This window comes from Nesoenas mayeri (genome assembly GCF_963082525.1).
Source record: "Nesoenas mayeri genome assembly, chromosome: 1".
NCBI lineage: Eukaryota > Metazoa > Chordata > Aves > Columbiformes > Columbidae > Nesoenas > Nesoenas mayeri.
This window is the reverse complement of record NC_137541.1, coordinates 81,481,856-81,504,510: the sequence shown is the minus strand read 5'-3', so window position 1 is coordinate 81,504,510 and position 22,655 is coordinate 81,481,856. Positions and strand designations below refer to the sequence as shown.

At 41.1% G+C, this 22,655-nt stretch overlaps 1 protein-coding gene across 4 annotated transcripts in view; it reads left to right on the top strand.

The window, feature by feature from the left end:
• Nucleotides 1–22,655, top strand: part of CALD1 (caldesmon 1) — a gene marked incomplete at its 5' end in the record, with an annotated part of 98,774 nt that overhangs the window by 52,820 nt on the left and 23,299 nt on the right. For 2 of the 4 annotated variants that reach the window (XM_080356814.1, XM_080356815.1), the window contains 3 exons: nucleotides 14,133–14,276; nucleotides 15,843–16,974; nucleotides 17,613–17,696. In XM_080356814.1, coding sequence (XP_080212940.1) covers nucleotides 14,133–14,276; nucleotides 15,843–16,974; nucleotides 17,613–17,696 — 1,360 coding nt within the window. The remainder of the gene's footprint in view (nucleotides 1–14,132; nucleotides 14,277–15,842; nucleotides 16,975–17,612; nucleotides 17,697–22,655) is intronic. The other 2 variants (XM_080356816.1, XM_080356817.1) reach the window with 1 other exon arrangement.

Here is a 22,655-nt window from a genome sequence, read left to right as displayed (position 1 = left end):
CAAGACGGGTCCAACATTATAGGTGGGTGTTGTCCCTGATACTGATTAATGTAATGGCATGAACTTTCTTCCCTTCATGAATCACCCACGGTACAGTCCTAGACCCTGGTTCCTTATGACACTCTGCAAAACCTGACAGGCAAGTGAAGAAGAAACATGAATGCAAAAAGGGATTCTGCTCATAGAAAAGATTTGTCATCTTAGAAAACCAAAGCCAAGTTTCATCTCAAATTTCACATGGCAGGGTGGATGGCAAGTGGGTATGTGCTGGAAATTGATTGTGAGTAGGTTTGGCATGGTGATACAGGATTAGAGGGTATGTGCCTGAGATTGGTTTGGATGTTAATTAATCCAGTGATTGAGTTAGCTTTTTCTAGTGTTTATCCTTACATGACGTTCAATGGAGCTAATACAGGTTGAAACTAAAGAAGCTTCCCATGTATGAGACCTATCCTTATGGTCCTGCTCTTCCTTTTAAAATGCAGCCCTCTTAAAATGCAGCCCTCTTAAAATGCAGTAGTTGAATTACTCTTTGTGGAGGGAATGACATGCAAGCATCAGTTTGTTAAGAGGCTCTCTACTTTGTGGTGTGCTGCATTAAACAAGCCCTCAAAGCAGGTAACCAGGGTGAAAGCAGAGAAGCAGATGAAATTGCAAGGCCAGAGGCTGGGTTTCCAGGTTTCCAGCGATAGATACATAGTTTATAATAATTCAGTTTGTATTTACCCAAAATGGTAGATTTGTTCTTGTTTGCCCATTTGGGAGGCATGCTGTTTTGGAATTAAAAAAAAAAAAAACCAGCAGAAATAATCTAGGTTTTTTAGAAAGTTCTTTGTTCTTTTTTTTTTTTTTTTTTTCTTTGCAAAGCATTATCTGCTGCAGTTACAGGGCCAAACTGGACACAGAGAAGAGTGAAAGCCATTTCTCCTTGCATCCAGTCTCTTTGCCTTTGTCTCTACAGTGAAGCTTTGCTAAAATATCCCTTGTTCCTGTCAGTGCTGTAGCAACACTAGGATGTAGGCAGCCTATACGCTGAGCATCATGTTCTGTAAATCTGATTTTACCTTACCTAGCCAAGGCGGGCTTACAATTGCAGAGCTTGTCAGAAAGGTCTCCTTTCTGCCATCGCTGCCCTTAGAATTGAACCATTAAGAATAAACACTAGGATGCTGTAAAAAGCCTGGCATAAAAAATGTTGAAGTTGCTATTGCACTTTAATCCCACGTGTAAGAAAAGTTGCTATTGCACTTTAATCCCACGTGTAAGAAACCCAAAAGTGTGATTCAGCTGCAAAGTACTTGCATCAGTCTAATAAATAAGCTGAATCTTTTGTATTTTACCCCCTCTTTATTCATCAGTTTACACCTCTCAAAGTATGTCTTCTGGGTACAAGACTAAGACAGATCCTGTTCTGCTTAATCCACAATTTTGTTTGAGTTAAATTTTGCGAGTCCAAGCTGGAGGCTTTTGCCAAGTTGGCAAAAACAGACCATTGCTATAGGTTTAGGGGAACTAAACAATAATAATTGGGAATCCTCTTGAAATGAATTATAACTATTGTGCTTGAATAAAAGAAAGAACTCCACTTCCAAATGACAACACAATTTCTGCTACAGCCTCTGCTGGAAAAATATATTGCATGTGATGTGAGTTTTTTATTTTTAAATAGAAAGTGCTATTTCTCATACTAATTTCTGAGAAAAAATATATATATTATCTATGTATATACATATATATATAAAAAATAGAAGTATTGCCATTGGACCATGAAAAATGGTCCTGTGCTCTTGGTCAGGTTCCTCCCCATAATGCTGCAGAGTTTCTTAAGTGCTTTTGCTCCAGATTCCCCACAATCTGTCAGATGGGACATTCATCCCTGCCTACATTTACCTCAGGGTCATAGTTTAATGATATGACTACTCAGGAAGAGAAAATGGCCCAGTAACAACAATCCTCCTTCCGCCTTTCTTCCCTCCCTTACCTTCCTTTAATGATCTCTGATAGATATCATAGATGATGACATGAATTTTGTATAAATTAAAAATATATTTGAAGGCAATACACATTGAAGACACCAGTTTGGCTGAAGTTTCTTGTAAGAAAATGTAGGTTTCATTCCTCAAATCTTTTGCATATTTTCTAGAAAGACTACATTTCTCAATATGCAGGGGAACTTTTTAAAGTTACAAATGTTCATGTCTGTCTTCAGTTTGAATTCCTTCTGTATTGAGTAAGTCTGTCAGTCATGTTGGTTGGAGTTTTATTTGAAATAAAATATAAAGGAGGAGGAGTTGGATCTTAACTTTGTATACATTCAATAAGTTAGCAATTTGAGGTATGAAAGTGCCTTGAATGCCATATTGAATACAGGGGCCCAAAAATGCAAGAAAGAAAATTTATTATTTGGTTTTGTAGCAGTTGTGGATTGTATATTCTGTGGCGAATCCTCTAAGTCCTTACTTATGCCTTAGCTAGGCAAAATGCCCATTATTCTCAAGTCATATGCCTGAAATATTACTGGACAAAGCTGTGGCATAAATTGTTTTGGATTTTATATGCAATAAAGCACTAGAAACTGGAGGTAGTGGCAGCAAGCAGAAAGGAATTCACTACAGAGTCATCAAATTCCACATCAACCACAGTGGTATAAAGAGCAATTGGGTTTTGCTCCCACTTTTTAAAGTGTGAAAAAGTAAGCTTGATTTTTGTACACTTTTTGCATGTTTGTTATCCGCCAAGGAAACAGATTTCTGGGTGAATTCCCCTAAACCTCAGGGAAAGCAATAAAAAAGTAATAGTTAGCAGCTAGAAGGCACTTGGACAATTATAGTTTTCTGTCCGGTTACTTTTTTTTTTTTCTTTTCATCTGAAAGTTCTGAATTAAAACAGGTTGAACATGCCACACTGCTTACTGACAGGTCAATTCAAGTCTATTGTGGATGAAGTAAAGCTGCAGAGCATTACAGATTTCACATATTGAAAGAATTACATGCTTTTCCCTGGGACACATCCAACAAGCACTTTTATCTAAATATAATATATGCTGGAGGCAAATCTGACATTGTTTCAGTAGCTGAAGGTTTTTACCCTTCATGTTAGCAGTCCTGTGTGCAATTTATGCTGGGGTACTCGGAGGCGATTTACCAGAGTTATCTGAATGTGGCTGGAGAATCTGCTTGCCCTTCATATTATGAAACAGATCCTCAGTTTTCAGCCATGAGGAAAAAAAAATAAATGCATGGATGAGTCATTCTACCTTTGTGCAGGATGATGCAGTGATGTTACAGACTGGGTCCAACTATGAGGCCCGGGTTTTAGAGCTTGAATTTAAAACCAAAGCAACAGTGTCGTGAAGAGCAGAAAACTGCAAGAAATGAGACAAGGCATTGGAAATCCATGGTGTCTATGCAACTGAAACTTATATTTTCAACATGAGCCAGTAATTTGAGAAGCCAGGATCTGTGCTAGAGCTTCAGTGTCATCTTCAGCAATGAAATAACATCACTGCCTACTTTTGGCATTAATTACTTGGTAGTCACCAGGTATTTTTGTCATTTTTCCTTAAGATTATTGCCTTGTATATCACTTTTTATACTTCCCTCTTCCATGTGGATTGCTTGCACATTAGTTTCAAAAAATCAAATTGTTAAAGCAATGAGAGTACTTACTGTTTCCTTACTGATGAGAAAAACTAAATGCCAAAAACATCAAAAGGCAAGAAACCATAAAGATGAATGTACAAAAGCTGGACCTTTCAGGAGACCTTTTCTTTCCCATACTTAACTGTTTTGTCATGCAAACAAAATAACAATCTCACAGCCAGATCTTTAACCAATGTAAATAATCTAAAGACTTTGCTCAGATGAAACAAAAAAAGGGTTGTTAAAATGCACATTGTTTTATCTTCTAGGTATTTTAGATCAAGATTAAAAGTAAGAAAAAGGCTTCTAAAGGGATGGTAGGAAATTAAGGATGCCAGATCTGACAGAAAGAATGTTCTTCTGCTAACCCATTGAATAAATGGTTACCCAGCAGAAAAATAATAATCCCTGAACTCTTTGGAGAGAAGAAAAATAAGAAAATAATATTAGAAACACACAGTATGAAAATTATGTAAATGAGAAGGAAACACATTGAAAAATGTGTCGGTCTCTATTTTTCCCAGGCAACTATGTGGATATCTGGGTAATATGCCCGCTGAGGAATATAAGCTGTCTAGCCTTGGAGAATATGTGGGTGAAAAGAGTAAAAAATATTTGTGAGGCAGAGATAAATTATAAGCAGAATGAGAAGGCATGTACCTTCTGTAAATGGAAGACTGTAGTTTTTAAGTCCAGTACGTACCACCATATAATCTGGTCTAATTTTCCATGCCTAAGAGATAATGGAATTTCACCAAGTTCTGTCTATAATGAGCTCAAGAATTGATATTCCACTGTAGCATAACTTCCAAAAAGGCATCCATGTTAATGTGGAGATGCAAGAGATAGATGTTCCATCATTCCTTGTATATGTAATCACCCTCACTGTTAAAAATGTATGCTTCATTTCCAGTTTTAATTTGGGTTTGATTTCCGGCCATTTGTTAATTTCATTCACTTATATCTGCTATGTTCAATGTGAAAAAAAGATGGTGCATGTCAAATTGAGATATATGTGAAAAATATGGATGTTAATAACATCATTCATGCACAACATTGCATTGAGAACTGTGGTGGCATGTCTGCATGTCTCCAGCATAATCCTGTTTTCACTCTACTCCATCTTTTTGGAACATGAGCATTTTGGACTGGAGATCTGCTCGTTTCCTCATAAAAATGAATTTTTTTGAGCAGGTCTGAGCAGAATGCTGGCAGCTCTTATTGAATTATGGAGGAATGATTAGAAGAAACAGTTTTCCCAACACCTGCCCCCCACTGTTCACCACATTTTTATATATGACTTGAGCAAAATACAGCTGACATTTGAGACGCAAAGCTTGACAGAGGCATAATCCTCTGGAAGCATGTGCTTTTGTTATGTTTGTTTTTTGGGGGGATTGTTTGTTTGTTTGTTTTATTTGAATATTGATCAGTTGTTTATATCCACATTTTGAAGCATGTCCATGATAACACAAACTAAATGAACAGTAAAAAACCTAAAACCAGATGCAGTCATAAGTCAAACAGGACTAAATATCGACAGTGATACAAAGAGCACTCCCCAGTGGATATCATAACAGAGTCCATCTTCGCTCCACCCATCCTTTCAGAAGAGCCTGGTTAAATATAAAGGCTTTATAAGAGCACAGAAGGCCAACAAATGCAGCTTCTATAAACAGAATCTGGCAGTGAAAATTAGTCATCAAGGGCGTTTTACTGATGTCCTCCATCTGCCATCAATTTGGAGATATACAAGTCAACAGATGCCACTTCAGCTGTGGTGGCAGTAGGTAATGAAGGTCTTAGAAGCAGGTTAGTGTTCAATCGAAGGTGCGGCAGTTTTGCACAGGATGAATGACCACATTTCGTGGAGTGCACCACAGAGAAAATCAATCTGTAATAGATGTAAAGGCTTCTAGATAACCAAGTTATGTGGGAAAGAGCTTACTGAATAGGTACGGTTGCATCTAATTGAGGTACATGTTGGGATGGCCGTGCTATGAATGCAAGACAGTTTTGCAGGCAGGAGAAAGGGAAGACAGACTGGCATTGAGTGAACCATGGGGGAAAGAAAAGGTGGATCTGGGCTGCCTGATTAAGTTAAAAAACTAGTCTTAAAAGCTTTTGTTCATGTATTTCTGACACTCTCAAAGTGGAGACATAGTTCAGATCCACGGTTCTTCTTTCTGCCTGCATCCTCTAGAATGGAGTAGTGTGATCCAGCTTAAATTAGGCATTGTTTTAGTTGTTTTGGCTTTTTTCTAGCCATGTGAAAAATGAAAAAGAATTTAGATTCATTAGGTTTAGCTTATGACTCACTGAGGACAGGTATTGCTACAAATTATTTTCTCTTTAATCAGAATACACACTTTTTAGAACAGGGACCGTGTCTTCCCCTATCTTTATAAAATGCCTACTCTAGCAAGCCTCTGAGCTTCATCAGAAAATGTCATGATTAAAATAACAATAATAATGTAGTAGTATTGGGCAAAAAACTCTAAAACCAAAGTGACTCAGATAAAGTTTGAACGGATTTATGGTTTCACGTGGCAACCAGTTGAAGCTGGATCATATGAAGCAGTTTTAGCTACACAATCATCCCGGCTATTACCAAGTTTCTTACTCGGTTACAACTTTATTGAAGTTCAGTGCTCAATGTAAAATAGAGAGTGTGCAGAATCTCTCTAAAGAAGTTCTGAGACAGGTGACCTCATCACCTATATTCCCAATCCAGCAGAGTTATTTTCTATTCTAGCCTGTAGAGTCCACCCGTTCATTTTGAGGGTAACATTTTACACTTACTCAAACAATCAGGAGATTTGTTGTTGAATTCAGCAGGCTTGGGATTTTAGTCCAGGAGACCTAAATCTGTTCTACCTGCTCATCAGGGCAGAACATCTGTTGCTACTTGTTATCCCTAGCTACTGCCGTCTGAAATGTCCTGTCACATAGATGAGATGCTTAGTCTTCTGTATTTGAGTTGTGCTGTGTGGGAAGTTTGATAGACTCAGCAATAACTCTTTACCAGGACAACTTAACCAATAATGCACAAGGTTACACTGCTTTTTCTTATGTCAGAAACATAGAGAAGGTAAAAGGAGAAGCAGCCAACATGCTGTTTTTGATGGTTTGCTGTTGCTATTTTTTCTTTCACTTGACATTTAGACCAAGAGTACACTATCTTTGGTAACAAAGTATAGAATGGTTTCAAAGTCATTCTCTTCTGAATATTTAATAAGAGGTGTTGCATATCAGAAGGCTTGGCATACCTTTTTGAGATCATGTTGTGCTGTGCTCTCATTGCCTGAGACAGCTAGAATGACTAACTGTAGAGAGAGTGTTACCTGCAAAGACTTTGAAAAGTTATGCAGAAGGTGACAAATGGATATAAGGTGAGCTTAATTAGTTGTGTGGTGTGTGCATGCTGGGCAGCAAGGCTGTTTTTCAAGGGTGGAGAAACACAGGCCAGTGTGGATCATCAGATTTCCATCTATCTGATATACAGAACTGAAATCCTGGAGTCATACTTTTTATTATTTTTTGACCCTTGATCTAAACAATGTCAAAAGGTGTAGGCAATTAGAAGATAAGCTCTAAAGACCTCCCAAGTTGATTTTGCTTGTGACAGCTAGCTAGGGAGACCTGTAATGGTGGTAGAGTGCAGGTCAGTCATCCCACTCGCAGTGGAGGGTACATGAATTCACGTGTCTGCCTGTGGTTTACTTTCTGTGTAAAATGTGTTTGACACTCCAGGCAGCAGAGGAGGAGGCTGCTTAGATATCTAAGGAAAAGGGAGTGATATGCTGACCAGGTTAGGGTGAACAAACTCGGTGCATGATGACTGAGAGATTCATAGAATCATTTCACAAAATAACAGAATCACAGAATGTTAGGGATTGGAAGGGACCTTGAAAAATCATCTAGTTCAATCCTTCTGCTGGAGCAGGATCAACTAGATGAGGTCACACAGGAATGTGTACAGGCGGGTTTTGAATGTGTCCAGAGAACATCACTGGGCAGCCTGTTCCAGTGCTCTGGCAGCCTCACTGTGAAGAAGTTTCTTCTCATATATAAATGGAACCTCCTGTGTTCCAGTTTGTTCCCATTACCCCTTGTCCTATCATTGGTTGTCACCGAGAAGAGCCTGGCTCCATCCTCGTGACACTCACCTTTTATGTATTTGTAAACATTAATACAGTCACCCCTCAGTCTCCTCTTCTCCAAGCTAAAGAGACCCAGCTCTCTTGGCCTTTCCTCATAAGGGAGATGCTCCACTCCCTTAATCATCTTCATGGCTCTGTGCCGAACTCTCTCTAGCAGTTTCCCTGTCCTTCTTGAACTGAGGATCCCAGAACTGGACACAATACTCCAGGTGTGGTCTCACCAGGGCAGAGTAGAGGGGAAGGAGAACCTCTCTCGACCTATTAACCACACCCCTTCTAATACACCCCAGCATGCCATTGGCCTTCTTGGCCACAAAGGCACAGTGCTGGTTCATGGTCATCCTGTTGTCCACCAGGACCCCCAGGTCCCTTTCCCCTACACTGCTCTCTAACAGGTTGTTCCCCAACTTATACTGAAACCTGGGGCTGTTCCTACCCAGATGCAAGTCTCTACACTTGCCCTTGTTATATTTAATTACATTTTTCCCCATCCAACTCTCCAGCCTGTCCAGGTCTCACTGGATAGCAGCACAGCCTTCTGGTATGTCAGCCACTCCTCCCAGTTTGGTGTCAGCAAACTTGCTGACAGTCACTCTATTCCCTCATCCAAGTCATTGATGAATATATTGAATAATACTGGTCCCAGTACTGACCCTCGAGGCGCTCCACTAGATACAGGCCTCCAACTAGACTGTGTCCCATTGACCACAATTCTCTGGCTTCTTTCCTTCAGATAGTTCACAGTCCACCTTACTACCCGATTGTCCAGACCACACTTCCTCAGTTTAGCTGTGAGGATGCTGTGGGGGACTGTGTCAATTGCTTTACTAAAATCAAGATAGACCACATCCACTGCTTTATCATCATCTATCCACCTGGTTATGTCCTCATAAAAGCCTATGGGGTTGGTCAAGCATGACTTCGCCTTGGTGAGGCCATGCTGACTGCCCCTAATGACCATCTTATCCTTGATATGCCTTGAGATGCCACCAAGGATAAGATGTTCCATCACCTTTCCAGCGATAGAGGAGAGGCTGATTGGTCTGTAGTTACCTGGGTCCTCCTTCTTGCCCTTTTTGAAGACTGGAGTGACATTTCCTTTCCTCCAGTCTTCAGGCACCTCTCCTGTTCCCCAAGACTTAGCAAAGATGATGGAGAGTGGCCTAGCAATGACTTCAGCCAGCTCCTTCAGCACCCATGAGTGCATCCCATCTGCACCCATGGATTTAGGGATGTCGTGATTGCCTAATTGCTCCCTAACCCAGTCCTCATCAACTGAGGCAAATTCTTGCACTGTCCTGACTTCCTCTGGGGCCTCAGGAGTATGGGGCTCCTCAGGACAGCTTCTGACAGCGCAGACAAAGAAGACATCTAGTAACTCTGCCTTCTCTGTATCTTCTGTCACCAGGGGACCCACCTCATTCATCAGTGGACCTGCATTGCCTCTAGTGTTAGTTTTATCTGCAATGTATTTGAAGAAGCTCTTTCTGTTGTCCTTGACCCCTCTCGCAAGGTTTAATTCTAAGGAGGCCTTAGGTTTCCCAGTTGCCTCCCTACATCCTCTGACAACAGCCTTATATTCTTCCCAAGTGGCCAGCCCCTTCTTCCATGATCTGTAAACTGTTCTCTTCCACTTGAGCTTGCCCAGCAGTTCCCTGTTTAACCACGCAGGTCTCCTGGCTCCCTTCCTTGACTTCCTACGTGTCGGGATGCTCTGATCTTGAGCTTGGAAGAAGCAGTCCCTGAATGCTAACCAACTATCTTGGGCCCCTTACCTTCAAGTACCCTTGCCCATGGGATTTCCTCTAGCAATTGCTTGAAAATGCCAAAGTTGGTGATACTGAAGTCCAGAGTTTCAATTCTGCTTGGTATTTTGTTCCTGCCACATGAGATACTAAACTCCACCTCATGGTTGCTGTAGCCAAGGCACCCCTCAACCTTTACCACTTCAACCAGACCCTCCTTGTTTTTGAGAATGAGATCCAGCAGTGTTCCTCTTCTAGTTGGCTCATCCACCATTTGAATCAAGAAGTTATTATCATCAATGCACTGGAGGAACCTCCTGGACTGTGGATAGCTGGCTGAGTAGTCCTTCCAGCAAACATCCCGGTAGTTAAAATCCCCCATGACATCCAGGGTCTGTAACTGTGAGGCTGCTCTCAGCTGCCTGTAGAAGGCCTCATCAACTTGCTCACCCTGATCTGGTGGCCTGTAAATAGACACCCACAACAGTATCACCCCTGCCAGCCTGCTCCTTAATTCTCACCCACAGACTCTCAACTTGCTCCTCATCTGCCCCTGGACAGTACTCAATACATTGTAGTCACTCTCTCACACAAAGAACAACTCCACCACCTCGCCTTGCTGGCCTGTCTTTCCTGAGAAGGACATAGCCATCCATGACCACATTCCAGTCATGTGAGCTGTCTCACCATGTCTCTGCAGTTGCCACCAGATCATAATCTCCTGACTGTACACTGCTTTTTGACTCCTGCTGCTCATTCCTCATGCTGCACGCATAGGTATTTCAGGGAGCGAGTTGAGCACTCTAATTACACCCTAGGGGGATGGGAGGCCTCCTGGTCTTCATCAATTCTAGAGTGCTCTACCCCACTGGTGCAAGCCCAACTGCAACCCCATCCTCCTTCAAATCTAGTTTGGAGTTCTCCAAAAGAGCCCAGCTAATTCCTGCCCCAGCATCCTTTTGCCCCTGCGAGATAAACCTTTCCTGCGTAACACTGTCCAGACTGGAGTCTTATAAAACCAGTCATTATCAAAGAATCCAAAGCCCTGCCCGTAGCACCAGTCTTGTAGCCAATCATTTATGGACTGAATTCTTCTATTCCATCCCACATTGGAAAGAGGGAAATGAAAATAACTTGCACCCCAGACTCTTCCACCAACCATCACAAGGCCTTGAAATCTTCATTCCCCGCAGACTACAGGATGCAGCTTCCTCCCTACCTGTCTGGAAGATCAGTAGTGGGTAGTAGTTGGTCGAGTGCACCAGGTTGGGGAGTACCCTGGTGATGTCCCTGATCCGTGCTCCAGGTAGACTACATGCTTCCCTATGATGAGGGTCAACTCTGTATGTTGGGCCCTCTGTCCCTCTCAGAAGTAAATTGTCTACTACAATTACCCTTCTTTATTTCTTATTGAAGGCAGTCTTGAGGTGTGGAGTCAACCGCCTCTTTCTATGTGACCTTGTAGGCAGGCCTTGCACCACATCCTCAGCTATCTCTTCTTCAAGATCCAGGGCCACGCCCCGTCAGCTGCAAGACCCTCAAGATCATTGAGTCCAACCATAACCTAACTCTAGCACTAAACCATGTTCCTAAGAACCTTGTCTAAACACTTCCACAGATTATGAGTCCACCACTTCCCTGGGCAGCCTGTTCCAACATCTGACAACCCTTTCTGTGAAGAATTTTTTCCTAATATCCAATCTTAACCTTCCTTGTTGCGACTTGAGGCCATTTCCTCTTGTCCTGTCACTTGCTACTTGGGTGAAGAGACCAACACCCGCCATGCTACAACCTCCTTTCAGGTAGTTGTAGACAGCAAGAAGGTCTCCCCTCAACCTCCTTTTCTCCTGGCTGAACAGCCCGAGTTAATGGTAAGATGTTAATGGTCAGAAAAGCATATTTTTATGGTCAGAAATGGCATTGATCTACCTTACACCATCTTTCCTACGACAGGACTTCTCATGGAAAGTCCATGACAGTTAGGGTGACTGTGTTGAATCATTTCAGAAACGATCCTGCTGTCAGCTTGGTCACAGCATGAGCATTAGCCCATTAATTAACATAGCCAACCTGAACCTGCATTTTCAGCCTACTCTACTGTGAGTCTGTGGTGGCTACTCAGATCCACTCCAGCAAAGCCTGTATTTCCAAGGCAAGCAAAACAGCCTGTAGAAGTACAATCTGGGAAGTAGCGTTAAAGTAGTTGTAAAGAAAATATAATACAGATCTATAAAATACTGCTGTTAATTCTTGATATGACTGTTTCCAGATTAGTGGGGATGTTTCATGTATCCATGCTGTTGATTGAATTTAATTGAATTGAGTTGAATTGAATTGAATTGAATTGAATTGTATTGAATTGAATCAAACTGAATTTTTAAAGGTGGAACCCTTGTCTGGTGTACTTGTTCGGTGTGGGAAAACTCTGTGATATGCAGTGAGGCAGTGGATATACATAAAAGGATATTGAGAGAGATTGTCACCTTTCTTAACAGATGATCTATGTTATAAGTGTCCAAGGACAGGAAATACATATCTGTTTTAATCTGACTTATTTAATGTGTACCATTTGCTGGGAGTTTTGTGCTTAAGGTATTTTTTTCTTCTCTTTTTTAGTTTTTTAAGAAACTGATGGTTTAAAAAAAAAAGATATTTTAAAGAGGCTTTCTAAAGTGGTTGTTCTCTTCGCTGTGTAGGAGTGTTCTGTGTGGGTACAGAGAGTATAATAAACTACTTCATCCTCCTGTGGTCTCACTGCTAAGACAAATCCTGAACCATAGGCACTGGGAATCAGCTCAGTCATGGCCATTATCCGGTTGCCACAGGCTAAGAGCAGCATGCTGTCTCCTGTGCCCATACATTTGGAGTTCAGAGCTAAAAAGATCGTAGGCTCCTTGCAACCAGAACATCTTACTAACAAGTGGGCTTTCTGTGGTCAGTTTGCTAATGCAGTTTTATTCCAGAGAGAGTCTCTCTCTTTTGCAGATTAAAGACTCTATTGCTTTATTATTGTATTCATATGCCTTCTATTCTAGACCTAAATTAAATGTTGATCCCCTTTTAAATTTCTTACTAATGACAGGAAGTGTTTTTCCTTGCCTTCCCTAAATCACTTCTAGTGCTTTTAATTCATCTAATTCCTTTCTTCCACTTCCCTCTATCATAATCCTTCATGGCTATTCTGCTAATGGTTTTCACCCTCTTTGAGAGGAGCTGTTTCTACAATGAAAACATTGCAAGTTCTTGAAGCGGAGCATGGAAGTAGCAAATCAAATCCCTCATGTACTGAGGCCAAGAGAAGTTGCAAGGGATGAAAATGCTGTTGCAGGTCTGGCAAGTGACTCAGCTGTGTTGAGCTTTTAGCTTCCATTTTGAATTTTTAAAGGAAAATTGCAATGATTCTATGTCTGATGAACGTCTTCTTTCATCCTTCTTGAAGAACAAGGTGGTGGGAGCGGCTGAAACCCAGAGAGTCTAATTCATTACTAAATCAAAATGTTTTACTTGCTTTTAATGTTAAAATATTCCTTGAAACATAAGCTTTAACTGTGCTCATTTTTACGCTGTGCAGAGGTTTTTTTGTTGTTGCGGTTTGTTTGGGTTTTTTTGTTTTGTTTTGTTTTGTTTTTCCCTCTGTGTGCATTGCTGTACAGCTAACTTAAATGGGTGACTACATAAGGAATGCTGACTTCTTAACTATCACGTATCAGGCCATTGCTGGAAGCAAAGTAAATGAATGTCCTGACTGGTTCTGGCACGTATTAGCTTCCTATTTCACTTTCCCTGCACAAAAAGATAAGAGGAATGCAGGCCTTTCCCTTTATTTCATGCAGTAATAATACACCTCAGCAAATACTTGAACGGGTTACAGGATTATTAGGATTGTAATGTCTTGCTTTCCTTTTCAAGTAGGATGAAGCTAAATGTAATGATCTGTTGAGTTAGATGAACACAATGGGTTCTCAGCTGTAGGCTTTCATCACAGCGATGATGATTTGGCCTGGCAGGGCTCCGGCCTCACAAAAAAATTTGTAGATGTCAGATGTTTCTCACTCAGAACCAAGAGCTGAAAGCTGTTGTCATACTTGTGTTTCTCTTCTTTGTAGTCTTTCACTTTTAGAATACTGTTGCATTTTAAGCATGTTATATTTAAAGGAGGCTAATGAAAAGCTGCTTGGCTAAGTCCAGCTTCAGTTACATGGCCCTGAGCAACAGTCTGCTCTAACACTGTTGTGTGCATTCTGACAGGACCATAGTGTAGTCTAATAGGATGTCTGCTCAGCTACAGAGCTGGGCTTTTATAGTCTTGGCATTTTCTAAGAGCAAACTGACAGCATGGTGCTGCTGCTGGTTTTTCTATGACTATTTCGTCAAGTTCACTTCTGAAAAAAAAAAAAACCCAATAAAAAGAAGATTTGAAATTATGCATCTCGACAGCTTATTTTCTAAACAGCATATGGAGCAGCACCTGAATCAATGCTTACTCTGCTCTGATCAACTGCTTTATGTAATTTTTTAGTCACAGTGTCTTATATCATGCTATAACCCCCTTTTTTTTCCCTATCCTTAATTCCCTGTTGCAGGCTGTCTTACCAGAGAAATGATGATGATGAGGAAGAAGCTGCCAGAGAACGTCGCCGACGGGCTCGACAGGAGAGGCTGCGGCAAAAGGAAGAAGAGGATCTATCAGGAGAAGTAACAGAGAAATCAGAAAATGCCCCAAACAGGTAAACATCTGATGTTGTTTACCGACAAGTCAACAGTAATTTTTGTTCAGGGTAGAGAAGTATCCTGAAGAGGTCTGTTTTGCTAGCCAGAAGTCCCAGGTTTGGCTATCTTTGCTCTGAAGAGAATCTAACACTGTGAGGAGCACTGCTGTCTGTTCCTACATATTGGGGTAGGAGCATCACTGAACCTGGGCTTGAAGCTCATGAGGTTCATGACCTATTGCCAGGGTGTCCACAGGGCCATCTATGTGGTAACTCAGCTGAGGCTCATCGAGGAGAATACCTCTGATGCATCCTACTGTCAGATTCCCTCAGACATGACTGGCTCTGGCCTCACAAAGCTCCACATCTTTTGTCCTCCTTATAGGGGCTATGGTGTCGTGGGACCAAGACACATGGGATTGGTGGGCACCCAGTTGCAGCCGAAACACGCCTGCAAAGCACTGGATGTGAGTGCTAGACCTCAGCTGTTATCTAGAATTTTCAGGGTCATGTAGCTATAAACAGCAGAAAAGCTTATGGAATGAGGTGCCACTTGTCACAAGCTGGATGAGGAGAGCTGGTCTTCCAGTCTCTCTATCATTTATTCAGTTTCACATAGTCACAAATATTGTATCCAGATTTCCAGTAGCCATAACACATTTGAAAGGAGAGACCAGAAATTAGTGTGGTATCAGGCTAATAGATACTGAGCACAAGTAGCATTCTGTTAAAGACAAGGAGAATGGATACAGACAGGAAAACAGCAGCATTTCTCATTGTAGATTATAATCTTTTCCCACACCAGAGAAAGAAAAAAGCTAGAAAGAGGGAACAAACCTGCACACAGGAGAATTAAACAGATGAATATTGAAGGAGTCAAAAAACCTCCAGGAGCTGAGAGATCCAGTCCTGATACCTACAAGTGTTGAATAGTATGTCTTAAATTATGTGCTCTGCTCACTCCATCTTCTAACAGATTATTGTTCCTGTACAGACAATCACAACCTCATCGCACCCTTAATTGCCATGCTGTCCCATTGGGGACTGTACCTGTGGATGTTGTTGCTGAACAAGAGTACCTTGTGTTGTTAGAGAACTTCACTGAAGTCAGTGTAGCATCTTCAAAAATTTGCCTGGTTGGAAGGCTGTACACAAGACATGTATACCTCAGGCCAATCCTCAGGGGCTTTAAAGCAAGCTAAGGTTTTCCAACTATTCTGCTGCTGGGTGGAGAGGGGGGATGAATTTTTCAGGGCCATTCATTTTTCTGCTACTCCAGGCTTCAGGGACCGTTCCAGTGCTTACTGAGGCCAGTAAGACTCCCAGGGACTTCAGGGGCTGTTGGAGCTCACCTGGAAGGGAATCTTGCCAGGGTCTCACATTGTGAAACACCACATTCCTATACATGTAGAAATGCCAAAATTAATCCTTGGAACCATTTTGCTAAATTTTGAAGTATGCAACCTTTGTGTTTTCAAACCATAGAATGATGTTACAGGAAGCTTTTTTTTTTGTAGAAACAGCTAAGGACATATGTTGTCAGAAAAATTCTTTTTTTAATGCAGAATTGTCACTTTTATGTAGTGTGGCAGAAGAGGAAACCAAGCGTACAACAACCACAGCAGGAACAGATGACGAAGCTGCATTGTTGGAGAGACTGGCAAGACGGGAGGAGAGACGCCAAAAACGTCTACAGGAAGCCCTGGAACGTCAAAAGGAATTTGACCCCACGATCACAGATGGGAGCTTGTCACTGCCCAGCAGGAGAGAAGTAAACAATGTGGAAGAAAATGAGACCACAGGGAAAGAGGAAAAAGCTGAAACACGCCGAGGACGCTATGAGATTGAGGAAACAGAAACGGTTACCAAATCATACCAAAGGAACAACTGGAGGCAAGATGGGGAAGAAGAGGAAAAAAAAGAAGGAAAAGACAAGGAAGAGGTACAGGAGGAGAAACCAAAGGAGGTCCCCATAGGGGAAAATCAGGTAGATGTGACAGCAGAAAAATCCATAGATAAAGAAGAGGTAGCAGAAACAAAAAATTTAGCTGAAAACGCAGAGGAACACAAAGCAGAGAATTATATAAATGCTGTGCCAGAAGGGGAGAAGAGTGTAACTGATGATGAGGAGGCAAAGGCTGAGGAAGAAAGGAAGAAAGCAGAAGAAAGGGAGAAAATTGAGGCAGAAGAAAGGGAGAGGTTAAAAGCAGAGGAAGAAAAGAGGGCAGCTGAAGAAAAACAGAAAGCAGAGGAGGAAAAGAGGGCAGCTGAGGAAAGAGAGAGGGCTAAGGCAGAAGAGGAGAAGAAGGCAGCTGAGGAAAGAGAGAGGGCTAAGGCAGAAGAGGAGAAGAGGGCAGCTGAGGAAAGAGAGAGGGCTAAGGCAGAAGAGAAAAGGGCAGCTGAGGAAAGAGCGAGGGCTGAGGCAGAAGAGGAAAAGAGGGCAGCTGAGGAAAGAGCGAGGGCTAAGGCAGAAGAGGAAAAGAGGGCAGCTGAGGAAAGAGCGAGGGCTAAGGCAGAAGAGGAAAAGAGGGCAGCTGAGGAAAGAGCGAGGGCTAAGGCAGAAGAGGAAAAGAGGGCAGCTGAAGAAAAGGCTAAGCTAGAAGCAGAGAAATTAAAGGAAAAACAAAAGATGGAAGAAAAGAAAATAGAAGATAAACAGGTAAAAGAGAAGAAAGTACAAGAGGAAAAATCTCAACCAGCTTTCCTAAGAAAACAGGTACAGTAAACATTTTGCACCAGAATAAGACACCTGTGGTTTGTGAGAAATGTAATGCTAGAAAAAAAAAAAAGTTTGAATTGGAATTTCCTCACAGATCTGCTCCTGCATTGAAATGACTAATACTAATGCTTGCTTTCTTGCTCTCTCTTTTTGAAAATATGGCTCCTTAATTCTTCTTACCAATAATGCAGTGCACAACATACCTGACCTCACTCCAGCATTCCAAGAAAACCTTGCATATTGAGACCTCTGCATGATTTTTTGCTGCCTTTTTTTTCTCACCTGCTATAAACTGGCCTAAAGCAGTAACACATGAGGTGGAGGCAGGCCCATCTTGGCACAAAATGTCATGAGCACTTGGTAAACTGTGTGAAGAATGTGTGTGCTAAACGCAGTCTCTGCTGGGACAGGGGAGCATGATGCCACGCAAGAGAGGAAGGCCCACATGGGGGAATGGGAGCATTTGGAGAGGGTGGAGGGAGCACAACTGCACACACAGATGTGGACACAGAAGCATATGGTGGAGATGTGGCTGCACACACGATTGGTACATCAACACAGTGTGGAGAAAAAAAGTGCAAACAGATGTGATATTTTCATATTAAAAAAAAAATCTTAAAAACCCAAAAACAAAGGGGGAAGAAAAAGAGGTTAAAGTGGAAGCTAATAAGGAAAAGTTACCAGATGAGAAGCTCCGACCTACCTCCAAAAAAGATCAGGTAACTTTTAAACCATTGATTTAGATGTTGTAGGGAAACTCGAGATGAGAAAATAAATAAGGGTTCCATAATAGAAAGTTGCTTGTTCAGCAAAGTACTTAAGCGTGTGCTTCATTTCAAGAACATGGGTAATCCTGCTGAAATAAATAGTAATGAAGCTACTTATGTGCTTAAAATGAAGTAAACGCTTAAATATTTTGTTTTTGGGGGGCTTTAGAACCAAATCCTGTTTGTCTTAGTAGAAATACTTCAGGAAACTCACTTTGGTCAATAAGGCAAGGGTGGTTTGCACCCTAGGGATGAATTTTTCAGGACTGTATCAACTAATCATCCTTCCCTGGTTTCCTCCCACTCTACTGTGAACTTTTCCCCTATGAATGAGACCTACTCTTAAAATAATAATAATAATAATAATAATAATCATCATCATCATCATTATCATCATCATCATCATCTAAGCCCTTTGGCCACCTGACTGCCTTAACTAATGATTTCCCACAAGCTGCAATGTCCCATGATATAAACCAATATATACCCAAGATTCTTCTTTTGTTTTAAAGAGAAAATCTACAAAATTTACTGCATTGCATTTCCACTGTAAACACAGGAACTGGTGCCATGGTGTTTTACTGTATGGTAAGTAAATAAGACTTGGGGACCATTTACTTTTCATGTTACAGCTGGACACAGGGAGCCACATTCAATGTTGTGTAGCAACTGTGGTTTTGGTTCAATGCAACAGGTGTCAAAATACCCCCTGATTCTAATCAGACATGAAGACTGGTCCAGGCATTGGAATTTTGGACCCATTTGGGTTCAGCCAAGTCTGTGCAGCTTAAGGGAGCCACAGCACAGAGATCTATTAATAGTGACATGCAGCTTGCTGCCTGTCCAGCCCCTTGGGAGCATCAAGGGTTGCAGAGGTGTCTGGTCCAGGATCCTGAGTTGTTGGATTAATTCAGAACATGCTGTAGATGCTTAGCTCACTGTCAGAGAGTGATGAAGGCAAATCACGTCACAAGGTTTTATGTCCATTTGCCTGGCTTGATCATTTGAGGCATGTAGGATTGAAAAGGCAAATGAAATGATTAAGATGGTTAGAAGAAAGGTTCCTAATGAACAGGGAGAGAGAGCAGCAATACTAGAATAATTTACTCTAGAAAGGGGAAGTATTAAAGGAGAATTAATGGAGGTACTTCAGAATAGTGTGTTAGAAAAACTAAACGGCTACTCAAAATTTAACCAATTGCCATACAAAAATAAGGGACGGATTATGTTCTTCATAAGACAGAATCAACTTGTAATAATCACTGTTGCACACAGTCTTTGAATATTACAAATAAATGTAAAAAGGAGGCTGTAACTGAACACAAATATGGATTTTGTGGTGAACCTGAGACACAATTGTCCTGCTTGTGTTTATACGGACCTCAGTCAAGTCTCACTGGAGGTTTCATTATGCTTTTGAATGGTAGCCGCATGGCTAAATTATTCCAGGTATTGGTAAGACGTTTAAAAATGCCTTGTGATTTTAGTGCTTCCAGTTTTGAATGCTCAAGGTGAGACAATTTAAGATAGTTCCACTTTTAGTGCAATGCTGTGTACTCATCCACCAAAAGATAAATCTTTTGCAAGTGTATTAAGCTGAACATAAAAAATGCTCAGTTTTGAAAATTGTTGCTTCTTGGTTTCTGAAGAAAAATTGATAATCTCAGACTTCAGACAAGTCAAGATCAGTCTCCCATCTCTACTCCTCCCCTGCCCCATACAAATTTTAAAAGGCCCGTTTCTGAACCATATATGCAGTTAAGAGGATGGGAGCATATAATTAAAAAGATCCTGAAGGAATATGGTGGATCTTACATAATCAGATTTTGCTTTTCCAGTTGTGCAACACGAGCCCATGTCCTTTCTTAATGTGACCAAAATCTGACCTGCTAAGTTCAGGTTTTGATCAAATCACCAAGAAAATCTGTCTCCTTTTCTGAACGGCCCCACAATTTTTGGTTCTCAAAAGTGGCCTGAAAAGTTCACAAGAACAAACTTTCTCATGATGTGAGACTCTTGGTATTTCCTGCTTTCAGTTTGGCTAGACATGCTGAAACAGTTGCTTTTCTCATGGTATTTGGGTATGGTAGTTGGCTCTCTATGGAAGCCCTAGACCCAGATGTACACAGCTTTTAAGTCACAAAGTAATTGAGCCCAAATAAAGAATTAAATTTGCCAAATGGCCCAGATCTCAGTAACTGAATCACTTTGGTCTGAATGTGTTCAAACTCTAGATTTAGAAAAGAAGAAAAAGAAAAAAAGATTAAAGGAAAGGAAAGAGGAAAGGAAAGAGGAAAGGAAAGAGGAAAGGAAAGGAAAGGAAAGGAAAGGAAAGGAAAGGAAAGGAAAGGAAAGGAAAGGAAAGGAAAGGAAAGGAAAGGAAAGGAAAGGAAAGGAAAGGAAAGGAAAGGAAAGGAAAGGAAAGGAAAGGAAAGGAAAGGAAAGGAAAGGAAAGGAAAGGAAAGGAAAGGAAAGGAAAGGAAAGGAAAAAGAAGCAGTCTAGAGAAGGAACAAAATATAAATAAAACCAGAAAATAGCTACACATTTTTGCTTGTGTTCTTTCTTCACTTGATGGTCAAGATTTCTGAGATCATGTGAACTATTTTCAGTTCAGGTAATACTACCTGTCTACTCCAACTGGAGTCAGTGTAGGCCTTTTTACTGAATTTAGCAGGGGTTGAATTAGCCTGTAATTTCGGGAAACACTGAGACAACAGAAAATACTTTTTCCATTCCTTGCCTTTGGAATGGGACATAATAGTTTCTGCTTCTGTGTTAATCAATCTCTCTTTTGGCATTAAAACTAGCAAGAGAAGGATTGGGCCCAAAAGCTGTGAAATGTTTCTGTAATATCTTGTTTTATTATCCTTTTGAATAAAGAGGCCAAGCTGTATTAATGTGTTTCTCAAATGCAGACACGTTACCAGAAATCCTACTGGCTTTTGAAATGCTATTTTCTAACCTATTTATTTTTAAACTATATTATTTTAATATTAGTTTTTCAGCAAATTCAATTAAGACACAAGAGACATGGCCCTCCCCAGTGGAGTTCAGTACATCAGGCAGCTGGAAGTATTGGCTTTTTAATGACACTTTAAAAAGTCTTGATGAAAATCTTAGCAACAGAAATCCTATGCTCTCAAAATCCCAACACAGACATCCTAGCCTGTGAAATCTTCCAGCAGTCAGCATCACTGGTTTCAGTATCACCCTGACTGTGAGTGAAGGATCAGGAGATTGCTAACAGGCAGATGAGATTTTTGCTGTGAACATGATCACTACCTACAATCTTGCTCAGATTTGGGAGCACCTAAAAGACATTCCTGTCTGATAGCACTCATTAAGCTCAATGAATATCCCTGTTTGTCTCAGCCCAGCTCCTCAAAAACAGAAAAGCATTTCTTGAGGCTGCTAGCAATAATGGTTTTGTTTGCTGGCAGTCACAGCATAATGGCCAAAGAATGCATGGTCATGGAAACTGAACTCCCCTCTTGTCCACCAGGGCACTTCTGCCAGGTTGTGGCTAAAGCCCATTGGCAGCAGAAGGTGGTGCTGCCACCTGCTCTCAGGACAGAGCGAATGCCTCTGTGGGTTGTGTTCAACATCTCTTGCCAGCTGCAAATTTGCTAGAGTAGATTAGCCACTCAATACTCATTTGTAGTGTGTGCCACCTTGGCATTTTCCCTCCTATCAGTTTCTGTGGACAAGCAAACTGGCCTCAGGTGGATGTCAGAGACTAACTTTGGGACTTCATTCAGAAATTTCAAACAAAACCTTAGGGAGGATCTTGACTTTGAAGACTCTGAATTTGTCCCTTATTGGTAAAGATAATACATCTCCAGAAGTTCTTCTTTGATGAGGAAGGATAGAAGTTTGATTTGATTCGGAAGTAGGTGTGTCTATTAGTTCATTTCAAGGTGCATCTTGGAACGCCATAAAAGCAGTCATGTTGCAAACAGGACTGCTATGGAAGATCTTTATCTTTCTAGTTAGCAAATGGAATGGCAACAGACTTCCAAGGGACAAAAGTATTTTTTTTCTAAAGGTCCTCATATGAATTTTTCACTGAAGGCATTTCTTGCTTGCCAGCTAGAACCATCCTCCAACATGGTAGTGCCAGAAAAAAAAATACAAACCCCCAAAACTTCGGAGGGAAATGTTTCTTCTCCTGCTGTTGAAAGTTTATTTAAGATCGTAGTCTAACTATCTGAGTAGGAATAATTCTACCTAAGGATAAAGAACTTAAATCAGACCATATCCCCCTCCTCTTATCAGCATCTAGCCATGACTCAGCATACTGAGATTAGGTCATCCGCAGTTCTGATGAGTTCTTCAAGCTCATAACTCTGAGGGAATACTAGAGAATGAAATACATGCACTAAATATACTCGATTACTATTAAGAAATATAGGAAAAAGCTTTGTAAGGATGAAGGGAATTTTTGCTCTAGTGTTTCTCGAGAGAATGTTTGCTTCTTCAGAGGATGAAATACTCATGTCTGATAACACCGCCCATGACTAGAATGTGAAAGAATTGTGCTTTTTATCAAAGTAAGTTTCACTCTGACATAAAGATAGCTTTGTGTTTTGGCCATTATTCTTGCAATACTGAAGTATTCATCTGCTATGACACTGGAACGAGCATGAACTCTGTTGAGCAAATTTGACAATTGGTGAAGGTTATGTGTTATTTTTACTGCTCCAATGTTCTAAACCTTCTACCAAGAATGTATTAACTAGCCTAGTCCCAAACATTTTGCAACAGAGAATCTTAATAGGCAAGAAGTAAATGATATTGCAGCAGGAGGGAAGAGGGTTGGGTGCCTCAGTGGGGTGCAGTTGCAGAATGAAGCAATGTGGTAGCATAGCCCCATGGCCACAATAAACTTTCACAGAAGACGGATAATTCTA